The sequence below is a fragment of the Sinohyriopsis cumingii genome, chromosome 13, assembly GCF_028554795.1.
Source record: "Sinohyriopsis cumingii isolate HCF-2022 chromosome 13, ASM2855479v2, whole genome shotgun sequence".
NCBI lineage: Eukaryota > Metazoa > Mollusca > Bivalvia > Unionida > Unionidae > Sinohyriopsis > Sinohyriopsis cumingii.
The window spans coordinates 10,782,933-10,803,393 of NC_142973.1; the positions used below are offsets into that span (position 1 = coordinate 10,782,933).

General features: G+C 34.8%; 1 protein-coding gene across 2 annotated transcripts in view; it reads right to left on the reverse strand.

Moving 5' to 3' along the window:
- LOC149784934 (nuclear pore membrane glycoprotein 210-like) overlaps positions 1-20,461 on the reverse strand; it is a 260,195-nt gene that overhangs the window by 208,337 nt on the left and 31,397 nt on the right. For both annotated transcript variants that reach the window (XM_089978566.1, XM_089978565.1), the window contains exons 6-9: positions 15,258-15,387; positions 9,761-9,889; positions 5,979-6,047; positions 1,276-1,382 (exon numbers count right to left, since the gene is read on the reverse strand). In XM_089978566.1, the coding sequence (XP_089834692.1) occupies positions 1,276-1,382; positions 5,979-6,047; positions 9,761-9,889; positions 15,258-15,387 (435 nt within the window). The remainder of the gene's footprint in view (positions 1-1,275; positions 1,383-5,978; positions 6,048-9,760; positions 9,890-15,257; positions 15,388-20,461) is intronic.

Here is a 20,461-nt window from a genome sequence, read left to right on the forward strand (position 1 = left end):
AATGTCCAAATTAGGTCACAGGCATCTAAGTTTTTATATGGTCAAGTAACTTTCTTCCAAATGTATCAACATACCCGTTTTTAAAAGTGAAACTGAAATAGTCTTTGGATATTAAGGGTATAATGAACAAATGGCTGAAAAAGCTAAAGTCATTTCAGCACTCACATTATGTCATAGTAACCTCTTTTAACTGACTGAGTTACTCTTTGTGAGATACATCTGCATACCAATTTACATTAGTGTAGGTGAAACATGGTTCAAGATAAAAGAGGAAGTAGAGAAAATATAGAGGGTCAGTGAACAAACAAACATGAATACAAATATGCAAAATATTTGATCCCCCGACAACTATGAGGGGATGACAACTTCAGACTAACTTCGCTTTTATAATTCATAATTACACTAAAGCAAAAGCTTCAAACTTTATCATATTTAATGGAAACAAACTGCCCTAAGCTGAAAATTTAATGTAATTATTAATATCATTGGAGATATTTCATTTGAAAGTTCCCATCAAGTTCACTGTCAGCCTCTCAAATTTTATGAATTACAGTGCTACTTGTAAATAGCTGGCGATAAAGAATTCCGATCATAATGCCATATACAAGAAACAGCCAAATAATGTGATCCCTCTTTATAGTGCTGTTAAATATATATACCATGCAAATGACTGAGGTTAGTCTACAATGAGATATATTATATAATGAAACCTCACTATAATACTATTCAAGAGCCCAAATAGTGTACCATGTTAAAACTGAGTTTAACTTATCCTGGGGTACATTACACTACTCAATGGAGCCAAAAAATGTGTACCATGTTACTGATGAGGTTGCCTTATACTGGGATACAATATATATAGTGAACCTTCACTATAATACCATCATGGGAGCAAAAAGTGTATATCATGACCATGTGCCATTTTATAAATATGGATTTATGCAACTAAACTGTATAGTACCAACTATACAGATTTACCTCTTTCTGTAAATAATAACAAAAATTCATCATGACTCTGCATAAGAATGGCATTATATCTCCAAAATTTGCCAAAGTAAGCTGATGATAGACTCCTGAAATATTCAGTTTTCTTGATATGACAAAGGAAATGGTAGATCTTGATAAAGTCATAAGAACCATAACTCATAGCAAATCATATACTGAGTAGTAGCTAAGTGTGAGTTAGTTCTTTAAGCTATTTTGTTTGATATAAAATTATTAACAAGAGCAAAAAAAATCCATTTTTGTATTATGTCAACACCTGTGAATACTTACATCTGATGGGAAAAGCCGGTGACTGTTCTTGTCATAAACTTCAACAATAACCTCATAGTCTCTACCTGTTTCCAGTACCCATTTTTTGTCAGGCAAGACCACAAATCCTGACAAACAAAAAACAAGGTGACAAGAGATGCAATATTAATGGCATAAAATTGGTTGTAACATAACATTCTTGCCTGTGAATATTACTCACAACTTAACTTCTGCAACCTTGAACTTGGATATGGCAGAAAACTGACGATATTTCAAATTGCCATTCCACTGCAGTCTAAAATAAACTGTAATTAATATAGTGATACAGGTAGATCACTTTGACAAAAGCTGACACTGAATGGATAGACAAACAGATGGATGGATTTGCAGACAGTCAATGTCACAATTGTGTCCAACATTTAGTGAAATTTTGCAACCAGAAAAAAATACAAATAAAAGTAAACCAAAAATGTATCCAATTATCAAGCAGGCACTTAAAGTCAAAGTTCAGAGTCCAACAGGAGACATAACTCCATAAGAATTTCCCAGAAAATAGTTAAAATTAGACTGATATAGAACAATTTAAAGTCAAAGTTCGGAGTCCAACAGGAGACATAACTCCATACAAATTTCCGAGAAAATGGTTAAAATTAAAATTAAATTAGAGCCTCTTAATACAAATCCTCATGTCAGACTTTGTTGCAATCCATAGTTTTTATGTCCCTGTAATAGGTTGACAATTGGGTCAGGCACCATTAGTGTAGGAGAAAAAAATAATAATAAAGAAACACACAAATGCAAGCACACGTGCACACATTCATGTACTACACAATCTCTTATTTGACAATTATAAATATACAGCACCTAGGTGACACACTGTACACTATAACGTGACGCTATTAAACATGTATTTTAGTTAAGCACGCCATTCTAGTTACTGTGAAATAATGGTTCCCACTTTTCCCAAATCAACATAAATGCTTCTTTCCTTTCAGATTTTATTGCAATATATTTGTCCAGATTATAGCGATCTTTAATAAAGCTTTGAAACCATCCAATCTATGAATATCCACTTTCATTTTACATATACATATATATATGGCTAATCGAAAGCAAAAATAAAAAGGTTGTTCAAATATTCCATCTCTATTTTGTATATCCTAATAAAAGTTTTTGCACTTGGCACAGTATCTTTATTCACTTTATTCTGAATCCAAAGGATCACTTCATTCCACAGCTTGATTATCACATTACATTCCCAAAACAATTGCAGTATTGTTTCCAGGGCATTTTTTTTATATACAAAAAGTACATTTATCAATGCTGGACAAGTTTAAACCATCCAATCTATGAATATCCACTTTCATTTTACATATACATTTTATACAGAAAAGAGTTCATAGTATAGTGATCTTTAATAAAGCTTTGAAACCATCCAATCTATGAATATCCACTTTCATTTTACATATACATTTTATACAGAATAGAGTTCATAGTATATATGTCAGGCCACTACAAATTTCATTCCATTTATTTTCACTAGTTGGTTTAACACCCTTGTTAAAAAGGAAATTGTAATAGTCTTTACATGCTTCATTGTTATGAAATACAATTTCTAAATGGAAAGGGATAAATGGTCTGACCAGTGTTGATTTATCTAACTGTAACTTTTTACACAAGGACTTTACACACTGAATTATCCTTTGAAAGGCAAGGAAATTAGTACTGAGACCATATCTAGCTTTAAAGCTTTCAAAGTAGATCATAGTTCCCTGATCTTTATGCATATCACCAATACAGATTACATTATGTTCAAACTATTTCCTATAGAAAATGGGTACCTTGTTCACCATAAACTTGTTTTCATATCATCTTCCCCTGTCTGGGGTATATTGTTCTCTAGTTAGCAGCTGCCATGCCAGCAATACATCATGCCAAAAAGCATTTGTTATCTTTTTGGATAAAGCAATCATAATTTTATCTCCTCAAAAGAACACATTTATAATCTTGCATATTTCATATTCAAATAAATTGACCAATTTTCAGTGAGGTAGAGTAATTCAATGAATCCATGTTGTTTTCAAAGCCAATATAAATTTATCAATATCTGTCATCACCAAGCCACCTTTAGAAAAAGTCTGAATCATGACCTCTCTTTTAACTTTGTTTACTTTTTGATTTCCATATAAAGTGAAAATAATTCATTTAATTCTCTGATAAAATCGTGCAAAGGATTTGGTAATAAGATGAACAATGATTAAGCTTTGGAATAATTAGGGTTTTTCAGAACTGTTATTTTTACCAATTGGTGCTAAGGATTGTCCCAATGTTTTAATCATATCTGTCTTATTTTAAAAATCTATTTTTACCATTTTATCCAAATCCACCAAAACTTTATGCCCAATGATGTAAATTCAGTCACCTACTGTAACTTATACCTGTGATTAAATGTTTCTGCACTGTACTTCTTGCTTCCTATCCAAACTGCTTTTGTTTTGGCAATGTTCAGTTTCAGTCCTGAAATCCTTGCAAAGAAACTCAATACTTCAATCGAGGATTCCAAGGATTCAAAAGAGCCATCACGAACTAAAGTAGTATTATCTGCAAACTGTGACAGTAAATACTCTGGTTCCCTTAACTTATTTTTTTCCCTTAACTTGCAATCCATAGTTATTCAAAAGTTACTGAGTAGAAACTGACACCAAAGTCAATCCTGGGCCATGGAAATTTGCCCAAACACTATTAAAAATAAAACCTGACGTAAGTCTGTGTAAAGGAAAGCCTCATACCAAATTTTATTTCAATTCATGAAGTCATTAAAAAGTTACTAAGTGGAAACTGAAGAGCAAAACTTTAAGTCAAACTGGGGCCATAAGTTTTTAAAATGTCCCAGAAAGCAATGAAAACCAAATTGGACCAATGTCTTCTTAATGCAAGGCTACATATTCAACTGTGTTTCAATCTATTAAATCTTTCAAAAGTTACCAAGCACAAAATATGCATGCAAAGTGCATAGTCAAGCAGTGGCCATAACTCTATAATTTTCCAGAAAACGGTGAAAAAAACTGATCTAGTCTTTGTAATGTAAAGCCTCATACCAAATTTGTTTTCAATCCATAAAATGCTTTGAAAGTTACAGTTTCAAAATGAAATACAAAACAAATGGAATGGAATGAGGTAGATGAACACTGGCACCACTATAAGCCCCACTTCACACATATGGAATGGAATGAGGTAGATGAACACTGGCACCACTATAAGCCCCACTTCATACATATGGAATGGAATGAGGTAGATGAACACTGGCACCACTATAAGCCCCACTTCATACATATGGAATGGAATGAGGTAGATGAACACTGGCACCACTATAAGCCCCACTTCATACATATGGAATGGAATGAGGTAGATGAACACTGGCACCACTATAAGCCCCACTTCATAAATATGGAATGGCATAACAATCTTTGGAATGTTCTAAAAGGGTTATATGCATGTCAGTGAAGTCATGTTTTTACAGGAGTGATAAATAACTAATAGATTTTTAAATAATTCAGATGTCACAAATAAGCTAATACTCTTTTATTATCTAAATGATGAATTCTCCAAGCACAATTATCTGATCCTCCCTTCAGTGTAACAAGAGTCCTCAAAGGAACTCACACCCTAGTATATGCAAAGAATTCCCAGGATATAAAAAATGACCCTGTCTTCTTTTTTAGGACTGAGACTTGAAACCAGCTCTGAAATTCTTAAGCAATATGGCTTGTAAATTAGTCATTGTGGCAGCCAACATGGGTATTAGTTTGCACCATTTTCATTTAGTACAAACCATATTGGATACAAGGTTGGCACAATTTTCATTTAAGATCATGCAGAAACTGTGAAAACTCCATCCTTGCATGACTTTCTATTCAGGAGCAGTAATAACAAGATTTTCAAGATGGCTTCTGTGGTGGTCATACTGGATTGACACCATTATGATTTGAGGCCAACAATACATTACAAGAAGTCTTCTGGTGAAAACCAAACATCAATACGACTTTCTGTTCAAGAGATGCAATAAGAAAATTTTCAAGATGGCTGCTGTAGTAGCCAAAGTGATATCAGACTGGCAACATTTTCATTTAGGACCAGCAATACATTATACACAGTCTTTTGGAGAAACTCCGATGCTGATATTACCATCCAATCAGGATAAGTAGTGATAAGATTTTCATGCTGGCTACCACTGCTGTAATACTGAAATACTGTCCAAGCAGATTCATTTTATTTATGACCTTCCAGACATCATAAGCTGTCTTTTGGTCAAAATCCCATGTAAATATGACTTTCCATTCAGGAGATGTAACAATATCAACACTTTCAAAATGGCTGCTGTGGAGGACATATTTGACATTAAGATTGATGGAAGTAGGAATAAAAGTCTTGTGCTTACAGATAGGTGTTGGATGATTGTTGATGGACAATAGACCATCCATTAAACTCTTCTGGTTAATAAACAGATTAGCTAAAATGGCTAACCATTTAATTTGTAAAAACCTTTCAAGTGATAGCAGGATTTATTTTTATTACGGTTTATTTTATGCATGTGATTTGAGAAACAAATTATACTCTTTTTTTTAACAAGTAAAGAAATTTAACATTGCTGTTCATCATTTTTTTATACAATGACAGAATGTCACATCAATAAATTCTGTATTGTAAAACAAGATATTACTTACCAAGGTAACTTGGCAGAACAACATGCAGAATTGCTGACGGCAGGCCCACCATTCCTGTTGGTTTAATATCTTTTTATGTTGTTAAGATGATATCAATTTTTTTATTCTTGCAACAGGTAGTAAACATTTGAGAAATACACATGGGAACAAAAATATAATGCTTGGAAGGGTAAAACTAAATTATAATTAGGTAATACTTACCTGTCACTATTGCATAACTTACCCTTTCCACAATGGAAAAAGCCCTTGTTCATGCCAGATGCACCATACTCCTGTTCTATAAATGCTTAGAACATACGCATTTACTCAGTCTGACCCCATGTCATAGGCTCATTCTCAAAAGCACATCCTTGTTCTTTTCTAGGACCTCGACTAAGGCCGAGAGAATGGGGTGGGAGGAGGGTATCTAATAGTGATAGGTTAAGTATTACATAATCAAAATTATTTCTCCCCAAAATAAACTACATTTTGATAATAGTAATACGTTACTTGTCACTGTTGTTGAACTTAATTTGTCAGTATGGAGGGAGGTTGATGACCTCCACTGGAAAAATGTAGGAGAAGTTTTGTGCTGCAACTATTAGACCAAGAAAAGAAAAAAAAAAGCCTGGTTCCGGTTAAGGACAAAAGTTAAAAGGAGAAGGTTATAAGCAATCACCGAAATGTAGCCATCATAATATAAGCCAAAGAATAAATGAGTGAGAGAAGTCCAAGAATTAGTGATAGCCTTTATTTCATGGACTTTTAGTCTCATAAAAGAGTGGTCTCTCTCAGTGAGTGACCAAAGTCCATCTCCAGATGGCAAATGCTGAAATATCGGCTAAACCCTTGAAAGGGGAAAGAAGAGCCATTTCTTACCCTTTTTTCTTCCTGTTGCAAAAGCCCAATAGAACCTAAGTGCCATAACTGGGCTAAGAAATCTATCCTGAGATGCACTGGAGACTTAGTATCTCTTTCAGAGATGTATGCACTGAGCTAAGTTATTTTTAGTGAGAAAACCTGGTTGACATAAATGGGAAACAACTTCTACTGAACCGTAAACATTCCTCCTCTATAGGGAGGGTATGTAGTTAGCTTTTTCTCTGTGCTGAAACTGCAGCTAGCAGAAAGATGGTTTAAAAATGGGATCTTCTAATGAGGCCTCACTCCAAGGTTCATTAGAGGGTTTTGTCAATGATCACAAAACACAAGACAGATTCCATCTTGGCCTCAATGAGTGAAACACACATCTTCAACTCGCAGAACTTACACCAACTGAAAATATGAGCCAAAAGTCTGGCCTTTGGAAAATTTAAGCTTGTTTGAAGGGGTTCCCTACAACTGTTGATTGTGGAGACCACACAAGATCTCTTCTCCAAGAAAATAGTAGATCTGCCACTTCAGAAAGAGAAGGACAGCTAGGATTGATGCATTTCCTAGTGCATCAATCAAAAAAGATTTTCAACTTTTCATCATAGACCTCTGAGGTAGATTATATCTGGGTCTGAATGATGCATTTGGCAATCTTGTTTGAAAACTGCCTGATAGATGCTTGGGATGAGCCAATCATGAAGGTACATACTCTGTGGATTTTTATGAAGAAGACACCCCTTTTCCTGTGACAGGAGATTCAATCTGCAATCTTGCTCAAAATCTTTGACAGACTGATAGTGATGAGCCAAGCAAGAAGGCAGAGAATTTTAGAGGACTTGTGAGAAAGAGACCCTTTGTGTTGCAACAGTAGATTCTTCCAATAAAGTAATACTCTGGGTTGTGCTCTCAGCATGAACTGAATTACTCATGAAAATGAAAACACAAAAATAAATACCCACAAAAATAAATAAATTTGCTGTGATTACCCACTGACACATCACCACAAGCATTGTGGAGAGGAAAATATTGGGTTTGGGACCATCATGGAACCTACAGTAAAATCTGCTCCAGTAATTAACATAATATAACAAATACAGAAGAATACGGGCCATGGTATGCTTGTCTCATGACCTTTTCCCTCTTAATGACCTTTATTTTTGATCTAGAGACTTGAATCAGTATAAAGTTTGATTAAAAAAGCTTTTGGGGTCCAAAAGTAACAACATAGATAAGGAAACAAATCACCTTTTATACCAGCAAATTTTACAAACTCTTTTTAAATTCAAAGAATTTTAGTCTCTTACGAGATAACAGTTACATGTTCTCTAGAAATGTTAAAGTATTTTTCAAATAACACTAAAGGTACATTTCGAATTATTCTGATAAGGTGAGGGACTTGTAGTCTAAGGGTTGATACCTGCCCAGACCATCCCAAGCTAACTACGGCCTAAAGAGTTGAAAATCTTCTTAAGGATTTTGTATTTTTAGAAATAGTGGCCATATTTGAGAATGGATTAGCATCATTTGGTATGCCTTTGTGTAAGGATGTTGTATTTTTAGAAATAGTGGCCATATTTGAGAATGGATTAGCATCATTTGGTATGCCTTTGTGTAAGGATGATGTATTTTTAGAAATAGTGGCCATATTTGAGAATGGATTAGCATCATTTGGTATGCCTTTGTGTAAGGATGTTGTATTTTTAGAAATAGTGGCCATATTTGAGAATGGATTAGCATCATTTGGTATGCCTTTTGTGTAAGGATGACCAAGCAGACTTTGGTTGAAACTGGGCCAGTTGTTTTTGAGAAGGATAGCTGATGTACAATGGACACATGAGCTAAACAAGTACTATTTAAAAGAAACTGATTAGTTCATAAAAGCATATTTCTCTCCCCATTCATATCTAAAAGCCAATGGGTTACCTGCAGAAAAACACAAGGCTGCGCATTTATTTGTAAGAGTCTTTTAATTTTTCTGCAAGTGAAAAACCACTAATAAAGGATGTGGCAACAGACGTTGTTGTTATAGGGTTAAAGCCATTTTTCAGCACAAGATAGCCTATACTTGGAGGCCAGTATAAATGGTGGAGGAAGAACCTGGGAAAACCCCTGAAAGAACCAATGACCCAAGAGAAGCTACTGGCAAGCTTTCTCACATACCCACACTGGCCAAGCCTGAGACTTGAACCCACGCAGCCAAAGGTGAGATGGCAGTGATCCGTAATGGTGAGCGCTATAGACCACTCAGCCACTTGCTTATAATTCTAGTCAAACTGCAATAAACAAAGATCCTGATCTGCTGTAGCATAATGCACCTGCAGATCAGGGTCTATGAAATTTGTTCTAGTTATTAGTCCAAACAAACAGCACAGGCCCAGATCTGCCAGTGCATTATAAACACTATTGAGGATATAGTTGATGCTGCAGTGAATACAGAGTTTTATCTCAAGTACAGAGTTTAACATTTTTTAATAATAAAAGTTAAGTTGGAATGCATTTTCGAATGACTTAAAAGGTATTCCTCAAATTACGACTCGAAAAAACAATGCGTGCCAGAACATATACTGCAAAAAAAATGCTTACAAAATTAATTTATTGCATTCCAACATAGATATGGATCGGTGCAGTTTGCAGTTGAACTTGACTTATAAGCAATTATATATGGTATCTTTTGTGGGGAACAATTAGCTTGAATTTAATGGATGTTATTAATCCTGAATTTAAAGTGACGAGTCATACATAAAATGTATTAAACTATGAATGGATGGCCAGTTGCATAAGATAATTTGCCCTGCTTAAGGACAAAAGATCAATGGAAAGACATACAGATGGACAAGAGTAATATGATATGAGCCAATCACATCTGTGGTGGCCATTAAAAAACTGATATGACATGTATTTTCCATACTACTTGTGTATAGAAAGGATACTTCTGTCTAGAAGGCGAATCTCAGTCTCCCCTAACTCCATTGCAGTAGCGACTGACGTACTGGGATCTAACTCACAGATCAGTTTGTCTTGAACTTCCAAATAAAACTGGGAGGATGGCATCTTGATGTCTGAAATAATTATAAACCAAAATTTATACCAAATCTTGTACAAGAACACAGATATTGAGGAGTTCTCTTCAAAATTCCAAACTGCATCCATGTCTGATAAATCCCTCACTTTGCACTTTGGGGCTACCTAAATACTGAGTATCATTTACCACATGAAGGACTGCATCCAAGGCTAATAAATCCTGCCCCTTGAGCCTAGGGGCTACCTAAATATTTAGTATCAGTTACCATATAAAGAACTGCATCAAAACTGACAGATCTTGCACCTACAGTCCTGCCACCCGAGTGGAACAAAACTCAGAGTCACAAGGAAAAACTCAGGATTTGGAAAACAAAGCAGGATTAATGTTTGCAACCATATATTTACGAAGAGTTTACAAAAGAATTAACATCATTGTCTTATGCTACTTAATGTGAAAGATGTATGCTATTCATGCTGTGAAAATTTATCATTTTTCCATGTTCATCTTTTATGCTGACATTTAGTGTTAATACAATTAACACACTAAGTATCAGCATAAAGATGAAAATGGAAAAATAATATATTTTCATGGTATGACTGTTGTGTAATCCCTCAAAGAGTATTGTCAAAGGGATTTTTTTTAAAAATTGTCATTTGTACAAATCAGGATTGTGATTTTAAAAAATTAGAAAATCAGCATTTTCAGATTTGTAAACAAAAATGTTTGATAATCACAAGTAGATCAGAAAAAATGGGAGGTCTCAATTGTCAGGGATTGCACTGGACTTCGACAATGTCGCAAATTGGGATTTTTTTCATTATTCGTGACAAAAGATATCATCTAGTGGGTTTTTTTGGTGACATTTTCGGCTCTTCAAACAAGATATACAGTCTTGGGTTTGGAGTGTAGAAATTCAATGGCATCGTGAAAGGAAGCAGCAAACTTGGATATAAAATGCATGGAATTTATTGTTACATAAACAAATCCTTTGGTCATATTGACAAACTTCACTAACAGAGCACTGACATATGATCTAATACTCGAATTCGTGGATTTTTCATATATATTTACATTATTTAATACATTGTGGAGCGTACCATAAAAATGTAAGTTGTCTATATAAAAGTGTATTTCAGACTAGTTGTTTTCATTTAATCAAAATTTCCAAAAAAATTTCTCTCTCTATCTCTCTTTAAATCCTAGTCAATGATTACAAGTCACCTCTTAAAAATGTCACTTGTATGCGAAATTTCAAATCTATTTTCAGCTCCCGCCACCCACTTATATAAATGTCTGATTATGTCGACAATATTACCTTGGCCATGAGGATGTGGAGACAAATGGATAGTACTCTATTTTGAAAATGGCAACATTTTTTTGAAAATTGGCGACAAAATACTGAGACTGGCGATTTGGGGGGCAACAACTTTTTTAAAGCCAGCGACATCCCTGATAATGATAATCAGTTACCATATGAAGGACTGCATCCAAGTTTGACGAATCCTGCACCTTGAGTCTATGGGCCACATCAATGATCATCATTTTTTATATTAACAAATTTGGTAGCCCAATGGGCTACTGCATGCTATCATTCAGGGATCTCACTGGGATGGGTCAGCATCAATTTTTAATAAAAGTATAACATACAATCGAACATAAATCGTGTTATTACGGGCCCCTTAATATATTCAATTGGAATCTAGCATTTGTTTTGTTCCAAAAAGCAATGTTAAGAGCAATATAATAAGATACTTGGCCCATAACATTTTCTTTTGGCCCATTTAATTTTAAAACAGTTCATTGTTTTCTAATTTTGCGTTGCTTAATACAGGTGAGTGGAACACTGGCCTGTGACAGAGTCCCATTGATTTTCAGAACTTGACTTGTTACATAAATTAGTTCATAAAAAACTAGAAATGTGTCCACATGCCATGGATGCCCCAACAATATGAAGCAAATAAATGGCAATGTGCTAAGTCAATTGGGCTATAACTAAAAAAAAAAATGCTTCAAAACAGTAAATATTAAACTTGACCTATGTTTTCCTAATATTATAAGGCCTGTTACCAAATGTTATTTTTTAATCCATTCAGTTTTTCAACTTTAACTTCTGTCAAATTTAGTCAAATTATTCAGTGGTTTGTTGAGAATAAAATATTAAAACATCTTGCCCTTTTTAGTTGTTGTTGTTGTTGTAGGGTTTAACACCATTTTACAGCACAATATAGGCTATACATGGCGGCCAGTATTAATGGTGGAGGAAGAACCAGGAAAAACCCCGGAAAGAACCACCGACCCAGGAGAAGCTACTGGCAAGCTTTCTCACATACCCACATTGGCTGAATCCAAGACTCGAACCCATGCAGACAGAGGTGAATTGGCAGTAATCCTTAACGGACAGCGCTTTAGACCACTCGGCCACTCAGGGCCCCCACCCTTTTTAGTAATAAAGTCCATGTTTGATAATGGATTAGCATCATTTGTATCATTTGAAATGACTTTCATATAAAAATGCTTGGTATCAAATTTCATCATATTCTGTTGGCAAGTTTGTACGAAGAACTCATTCAAAAAATTTTCTAATTTTAGTAATGGTGGCCATATATAACGGCAGATTGGCACCATTTATATAAAAATGAAAGACCTTTATGCCAAAATGCTTTCTGTCCAACTTTTTTGGCTTGTTAATGGCACATTTAGCTATATCATAGTGAGGAAATATCAAACTCGGCCAACTTTGCTTAGCATTTTTGAGAAGTTATTTAAACATTGTGCTATTGTTTGTAAAGGTCGCCATATCTAATGATCAATCAGTAGCATTTGCATAAAAATGCAAGGTCTTAATGCCAGGATGCTTTCTATCAAGTTTCGTCAACAAATTCTGTTAAGTGATTTGTAAGAAAATGTCTAAAGGTTTTTCTATTTTCTGTAATGGTGACAATAGTGGTAAAAATTTTAAATCCCCTTGTGGAAGGATGCTTCCTGTGAAGTCTGGCTGAATCTGGTCTTGTGGTTTCTGTTGTTGATGGACAAAGATGGCTCACAATGCACAATGGACAAAAAATTGGGATAAACTTTGCACACAAAAAAGACCTTCAACAGAGGCAGCGCTGTCATTAGAATATTACAAACTGTATTTACTAAGTACATGAGAAAGGCAAAATTATTGTGCTACCACAAAACTATACCATGTAACAAGTGAGATTTGCAATCCTAACAAGGTCCGCATCCCTACTTCAAAACCACTGAAAACAGTCTCATCTGCCAACAGTATGATGTACTGTAAATTTATGATTTTTTTATAAAAAAAAACAATATACTGGATTTCTTGGCTGTTCCAATGCATGAATTTAAAACCCGAAGAACAATGATCCTCATTTAGAAACAAAATACCTCTTATCCCAATCAAACAAACTGAAGTTCAAACAATAATGACATTTTTACACCAAACCACAACACATTCAATTAAATGCCTATCGACACACATATCATATTGCTGGTCTTTTCATCATTTTGAAGCTCTTTCAGTGTCAGGCTGGTGCAGTTTCATAAGTTTTGGCATCTTGTTTGTATTTCTAGCATGCATATTATTTATTTACTGTTCATATGCCATTCTCATCCTTGAAAAAAACACAAAAAACAACTTCTACACCATAAAAAACAACTTCCAGACTACCCGTTTTTGTTGTCAGTGAATTTAATTCAATCTTCTGGGCCATTTCAAGCTGCTCCATTTAACTGGTCACCACATCCTTTGTTTTGCATGAATGCTTTAAAAACATTTTATTACTAATTTCATGTCTTCACTTAAATTTGGAAGGTTCTATGGTGTTATCATCAAAACAAAAGAAATAATGCGATTTCCTCATAAAAGAAAAATCTAATCTAAAACAAGTCTGAGTATGAAAGCAAAGATGACTAACAGCCAAGTCCTTCACACTACTTCCTGCCAATACAAAACAACTGCCATGGACACAGACACCCATTTCTAACAATGAATAAGGAAATTATTAAAAACACCCAATCCCCATATATAAATTAACAAGGGTATGATAACTTGTGTGGTTTGGAATGTGCCCCCTTGTCAATTCCATGCTAATTTTGTGTTAATTTAATAAATCCTGTTGGCACTTTCATTCGCTGATTACATATATCAGTGTAAAATGAGACATTCCAAACTTGTTCCCCACATGATTTATGAACTTTACAGATCATTTAATAGCATATTTTCAGGAAGTTTTTCTGTTGCTTTTTATCTGTTTCTATTGAGTCTGGATGCCTGTGTTTCTAGTGTGTCATGCAGTGAATAAGCTAGTTAGTTCTGATTGATGGTTACTGTTTTATTCTAGAATTGAACAAACAATCAGAACTGAAGGTAACACACTGGAAGCGCAGCAAACATTTCTGATACAAGTAGAAAAGATTCTAAGCAACAGTAAAATTTCAGACAGAAGGTTATTACTTGATCAGTACAGCACTTAAATCATTCATGGAAGACAAATCCAGAATGTCTTGCATTTGAGCATGCTGACAGGATAAAATATACAGCATGGAAATGGAGGTGGGGGGAGGGGGGGAGATTTCACACCATGCAAGTTTTTTACCTGTGTTTCTAATTTATAAAAAGTGAGTGATGTCTATAATTGTTCTGTATTACTGACATCAATAAATGCATTTGCTTGCTATGGCTGTCTCAATATAACGGATAAAAAGGCAAACAATATATATTTACGACTGCAGATTGAAGTAATTTGTATAGGAGAAGTATCATCTTGTATCAATTCTTACCTCCTGTATTGACATAGATCAATATGGTAAATATATTGATACATAGATCAATATGGTAAATATATTGATACATAGATCAATATGGTAAATATATTGATACATAGATCAATATGGTAAATATATTGATACACAGATCAATATGGTAAATATTCTTGCCTCCTGTATTGACATAGATCAATATGGTAAATATTCTTACCTCCTGTAATGACATAGATCAATATGGTAAATATTCTTACCTCCTGTAATGACATAGATCAATATGGTAAATATTCTTACCTCCTGTATTGACATAGATCAATATGGTAAATACTCTTACCTCCTGTATTGACATAGATCAATATGGTAAATATTCTTACCTCCTGTATTGACATAGATCAATATGGTAAATACTCTTACCTCCTGTATTGACATAGATCAATATGGTAAATATATTGACACATAGATCAATATGGTAAATATATGGACATAGATCAATATGGTAAATATACTAACAAATAGATTTATCAATTAATGATTTCACTCCTACAAGTGACAAATTTGTATAAATCTTACCATCTTCAATGATGATAAGGGAAAAAGAAGTGTGAAAATCAACCTTGCACTCTGAAGCCACCTACCTATTACAGAGTTGTGCCTGATCTGCTCCACAATATATTTGATGGTGGCATACTTCAGGATGTAAGCTTCAGATGGACTGATCACCAGATTGGCTATGACCATCAATTTTACACTGCTTGAAGGAATATCCTGGAATATAAACAAGATTTAAAATGCCTAGGTCTTTAAGGAGAATCCAAGATTTTAACATAAGAGCCACACTAGGCTAGACCTTGTTTCAAGCAGGTACAAATGTTTAGTTCACTTGTGTTGTACCATTCATCTTACCTTGAAATTCTCAACTTCCATTATCAAATTTCTCCTAACCTTGGAAATTCACTAGTCATGTTACCAGCAATAAATATATAGTTCTAAAAACAAAAATAGAGAGATTTTGTTCACTATCAAAGTCTAAGGTCTAAATGGATACAAACCAAATCAGTCACCTATTTGAACAAGACAATCACCATTTTCTTTCACTGGTTTTAATGCCAGTGATAATAAAAATGGTTAATATCTATAGTCTTCATGTAAAGCAGATGCCAAAGCCTAGAGCTGAAATTAACTTTAACTATACTTCCAGACAAAGGCTAATCACCAACAGTATAATTTTATATCTTCTGTCAATATATATAACTTTGAAAAAGCTATCACAGTTGAAAAGACACATTTGTAAACTTTGTGTCAGAATCTAAATTTATTAAGAACTGTTTTGCTTAAATTATGTGTGTGCTTTTCAAGAAAATAATTAAGCAGATTTGTTCAGGGCATACAATTTGGTTAAAAAAGATGTTCTCTTTAATATTCTTGAGTTAACATGTCCACAAGAAAAGAAACCAAAGTAGGTCAGAGATTGCTCAGCTGGCTCACAGCAACCCAGAAGCCAAAGTAGGTCAGAGATTGCTCAGCTGGCTCACATCGACCCAGAAGCCAAAAGCAAGAGTGGCTGTGAAGAAACTGGGTAAGTAATGTGCCAACTGTTGAAATTTCTTCAAATAGATTATCAAAAAGGCTGTTTGAAAGCTTCCCCACCATCTTCAGCCATATTTGATGGCAAATCAAACATCATTTGCACAAAATTTAAAGGCCTTCAAGCCAGTCAAATTTGAAACAATTTAAAAAAACACTAAATTAACAGGATTATGAGGATTCAATAACAGACTTTTGTAATATTGCATTAATAACAGCCACATTAGACAGTGGAACTGCATCATTTGCATAAATTTTCTAGGTCTTCATGTAAATATGTTAGCATCAACTTTGAAAATACTGAAAAAAAATTTAAGAAGTGGTCTAAAGATCTATTTTACTTTTAGTGATGGTGGCTACACTGGACTGTGAATTGGCAATATTTATGAAAATGTGAAAGGTCTTTATGCCAGGATACTTTCTATCAAAACTAGTCAAGTTCAGTTGACACAGTTCTTAAGAAAAAGCAATTTTAAGGATTTTCTATTTTAAGTAACAGTGGCCATATCTGATGTTGAATCATTTATCCAAACTTGAAAGGTCTTCAATAACAGAACACATTCTGTTAAATATAAAAAAAATTATGTTCAATGGCTTTGGAGAAGATGCTGTTTCAAGGTTTATCTGTGTTTAGTTACATGTATTGTGGTTGTGTGATGATGCAAGAGAACCATTAGTACAAATCTAAAAGCAAGACTGTTTCTTTTTTTCAAATTTGATTAAATGAAGAAGTCATTTATATCTTGATGGTGGGTTGGAATTACTTGTAAAAACCTGAAAGGTCCTTATGTTTCCAAATTTGGTTAAATTTGGTCAAAAGATTTGGACAAGTCTTTTAGGTGGCGCTCTACAGTTTTGTATTTTGCATAGGATTAGAATTTTAAAGAAAATGAACTTCCACAGCTTTCCTCACCAGTTATACTGGCTATTTAAAAAAGACCTTGTATATCTAAGGTATAGTTCAAAGTACCTTTATTCCATTTTTTTTGGTGTGTGATTGATGGGTGTAATATGGATTGTAGAGTATACAGCTTGGCCTTACTCCAGATGTGCACCGTTCAAAAAAGTGCTAGCTCTACTTGGTCATTTTCACTTCCTGAACTTCAGAGGTAAATTGTATGAAAAAGATCTGATAACATTTTTTAATACATTTTATATATTTTCTAATTCATTTATTGCACTTTCAGAAGCTGGTATTGTCTAGTCAGACAAAATTAATTTTCCCTATTTTAATAGCTGCTATGCATAGTGTACTTTAGACTAATTCAGGATGATTTTTTAGCACAAGGGAGCATTCATTTTAGTTAGCAGTTTGCTTAGATCATGTACAATTTCCAAAAGTACAATATTCAAAGAAATATCATCCACATTACATTAAAGTAGCGTAGAGGTATCCCAATATTCTCTCCACTGTGCATGTTTTAAATGCAAACAACTTCATCTTACAAACACGACTCTCTCGAAAGTACATAATAACTGGTGAGTGCCCTCTTAAAGGTGTTTCTGTTTTTAGTACTAGCAATCATATTTAATTTAGTACAAATTTTAAAGACCATCATGTCCGGAGACTGTCTCAAATTTGGTTAAATTGAGTGAAGTGGTTTCTATTTTTAATTATGATGGCCATATTTGATGGTGAAATGGCACACATTTTTTATGAACTTAAAAAATATCAAATGCTTTATGGATGTATGACAATACATGACACATAAGGGACATAAAGCCATACCCCAAGATGATATATGACACAAAAGGGACACAAAGCCATACCCCAAGATGATATATGACACACAAGAGACACAAAGCCATACCCCAAGATGATTCACATGACACATAAGGGACACAAAGCCATACCCCAAAACGATACATGGCACATAAGGGGCACAAAGCCATACCCCAAGATGGTACATGGCACATAACGGACACAAAGCCATACCCCAAGATGATACATGGCACATAAGGGACACAAAGTCATACCCCAAGATGATACATGGCACATAAGGGACACAAAGCCATACCCCAAGATCATACATGGCACATAAGGGACACAAAGCCATACCCCAAGACAATACATGGCACATAAGCGAGACAAAGCCATATCCCAAGACGTTACATGGCACAAAAAGGAGACAAAGCCATACCCCAAGACGATACACACGACACACAAGGGAGACAAAGCCATACCCCAAGACGATTCACACGACACATAAGGGATGCAAAGCCATACCCCAAGATGATACACGACACATAAAGGACACAAAGCCATACCCCAAGATGATTCACATGACACACAAGGGAGACAAAGCCATACCCCAAGACAATACATGGCACAAAAAGGACAAAGCCATACCCCAAGTTCACTTGGCCTTACAGCAAGATGAGCTAATAACTACAAAAATCATTCCAAAGTTCCAGCTAAAATCTAAAAAGGGCACTTAAATTTTGCATCATGGTACAAGAGACTCCAACAAAACACATTTACTAATGCTTTAAATTTATTTCATATAATTTAGGAGCAGAAATAAGATTTTCAGGATGGACTCCATTTCAGGTATTATACGATATCCGACTGTCACCATTTTCCAAAATGTATGTATGTAGTAGTTTTTTATGGCACCCCAGCACAATAGTGGATATATGGCAGAAAAGAAAGGTAAACTTATCGCTCTAATCATCTGAACACAAGATTCCCCAAGATAGCTCTAATCATCTGAACACAAGACTCCCCAAGATAGCTTTAATAAGTGAACACAAGACTCCCCAAAATCGTTCTAATCATCTAAACACAAGAGTCCCCAAAATAGCTCTAATCATCTGAACACAAGACTCCCCAAAATCGTTCTAATCATCTGAACACAAGAGTCCCCAAAATAGCTCTAATCATCTGAACACAAGACTCCCCAAAATCGCTCGAATCATCTGAACACAAGACTCCCCAAAATCGTTCTAATCATCTGAACAAAAGACTCCCCAAAACAGCTCTAATCATCTGAACACAAGACTCCCCAAAATCGCTCTAATCATCTGAACACAAGACTCCCCAAGATAGCTCTAATCATCTGAACACAGGACTCCCCAAGATAGCTCTAATCATCTGAACACAAGACTCCCCAAAATCACTCTAATCATCTGAACACAAGACTCCCCAAAATAGCTTTAATCAGCGAACACAAGACTCCCCAAAATCGTTCTAATCATCTGAACACAAGACTCCCCAAAATAGCTCTAATCATCTGAACACAAGACTCCCCAAAATAGCTCTAATCAGTGAAAATCCCATCTCTGATCCTGTGACAATTTGGAATACACCAAGCATATTACCCATGATGCAAGAGCTTGGGGAGTTATATTCTTTTTTAATCACTTAATCATAAGAAAATTAATTCAGGACATTCAGCTCTTCTTGCCTGGCTTCCCATCTTGATATGTTTATGGAGAAGAGAAGAGAAATGATGACCACTTTTTGATTTCCCCCAGACAGCAACTGGTTCTTGCTTTGAAACTTGGTTGTGTCATCAGCAACATGGAACCAACTGATCTCAACAGGAAATAATTCATTTTGCAGGAAAAGGTTGATCCAAGCTTGACAAAAATGGAAAAATCTGGCAACAACCAGAAAATTCTCTTTGAATGGTGTAGTTAGTAAGTCACAGGTGGTTGGCAGGATGCTTGAGGAATGAGAAACTTTATTAATCTGCCTCTTAGACTGAAAAGTCATTTGCTGACCAAATCTGTATTTAGCTTAGCTAACTGTTACAGACTGGGCTGCAGCTGCCTATCTGTGTAACTCTGCCTTCAAACATATCTCTATTGTGATAGAGAATGATGAGGTCAAAAATGCCACCTCATGCACTTTCTGCTTCTGTACCTGCCAAACAGCAATGGTGAACCAAATGGCAAAGAATGAAAAGCCAAAGAGTGATGAGGCTGTAAAGATGACAAATGCAGAAAAGTGTCTCATCATTTTAAATCAAGATTTAAAGCCATAAAGGCACTGGCTATGAAATGGTCCACTGCCCAAATTATGATTTTGATTATGAGGTTTGTCAATTCCCACCCATGCCAATGATTCTGACTTCATCTTTCTATCTCTTGCCATCAAACTTTTCCATAAGACCAAAGACTAATTCCTTCTTAACTGAACATAAGCAAAGCAAGTGACATGATCGAAATCACTAACTTGGAATGTATTGCTTTTGGAGCAAAATTATGTTCTGAGAAGATAATAAATAACATAAAACGAAAAAATAACAAT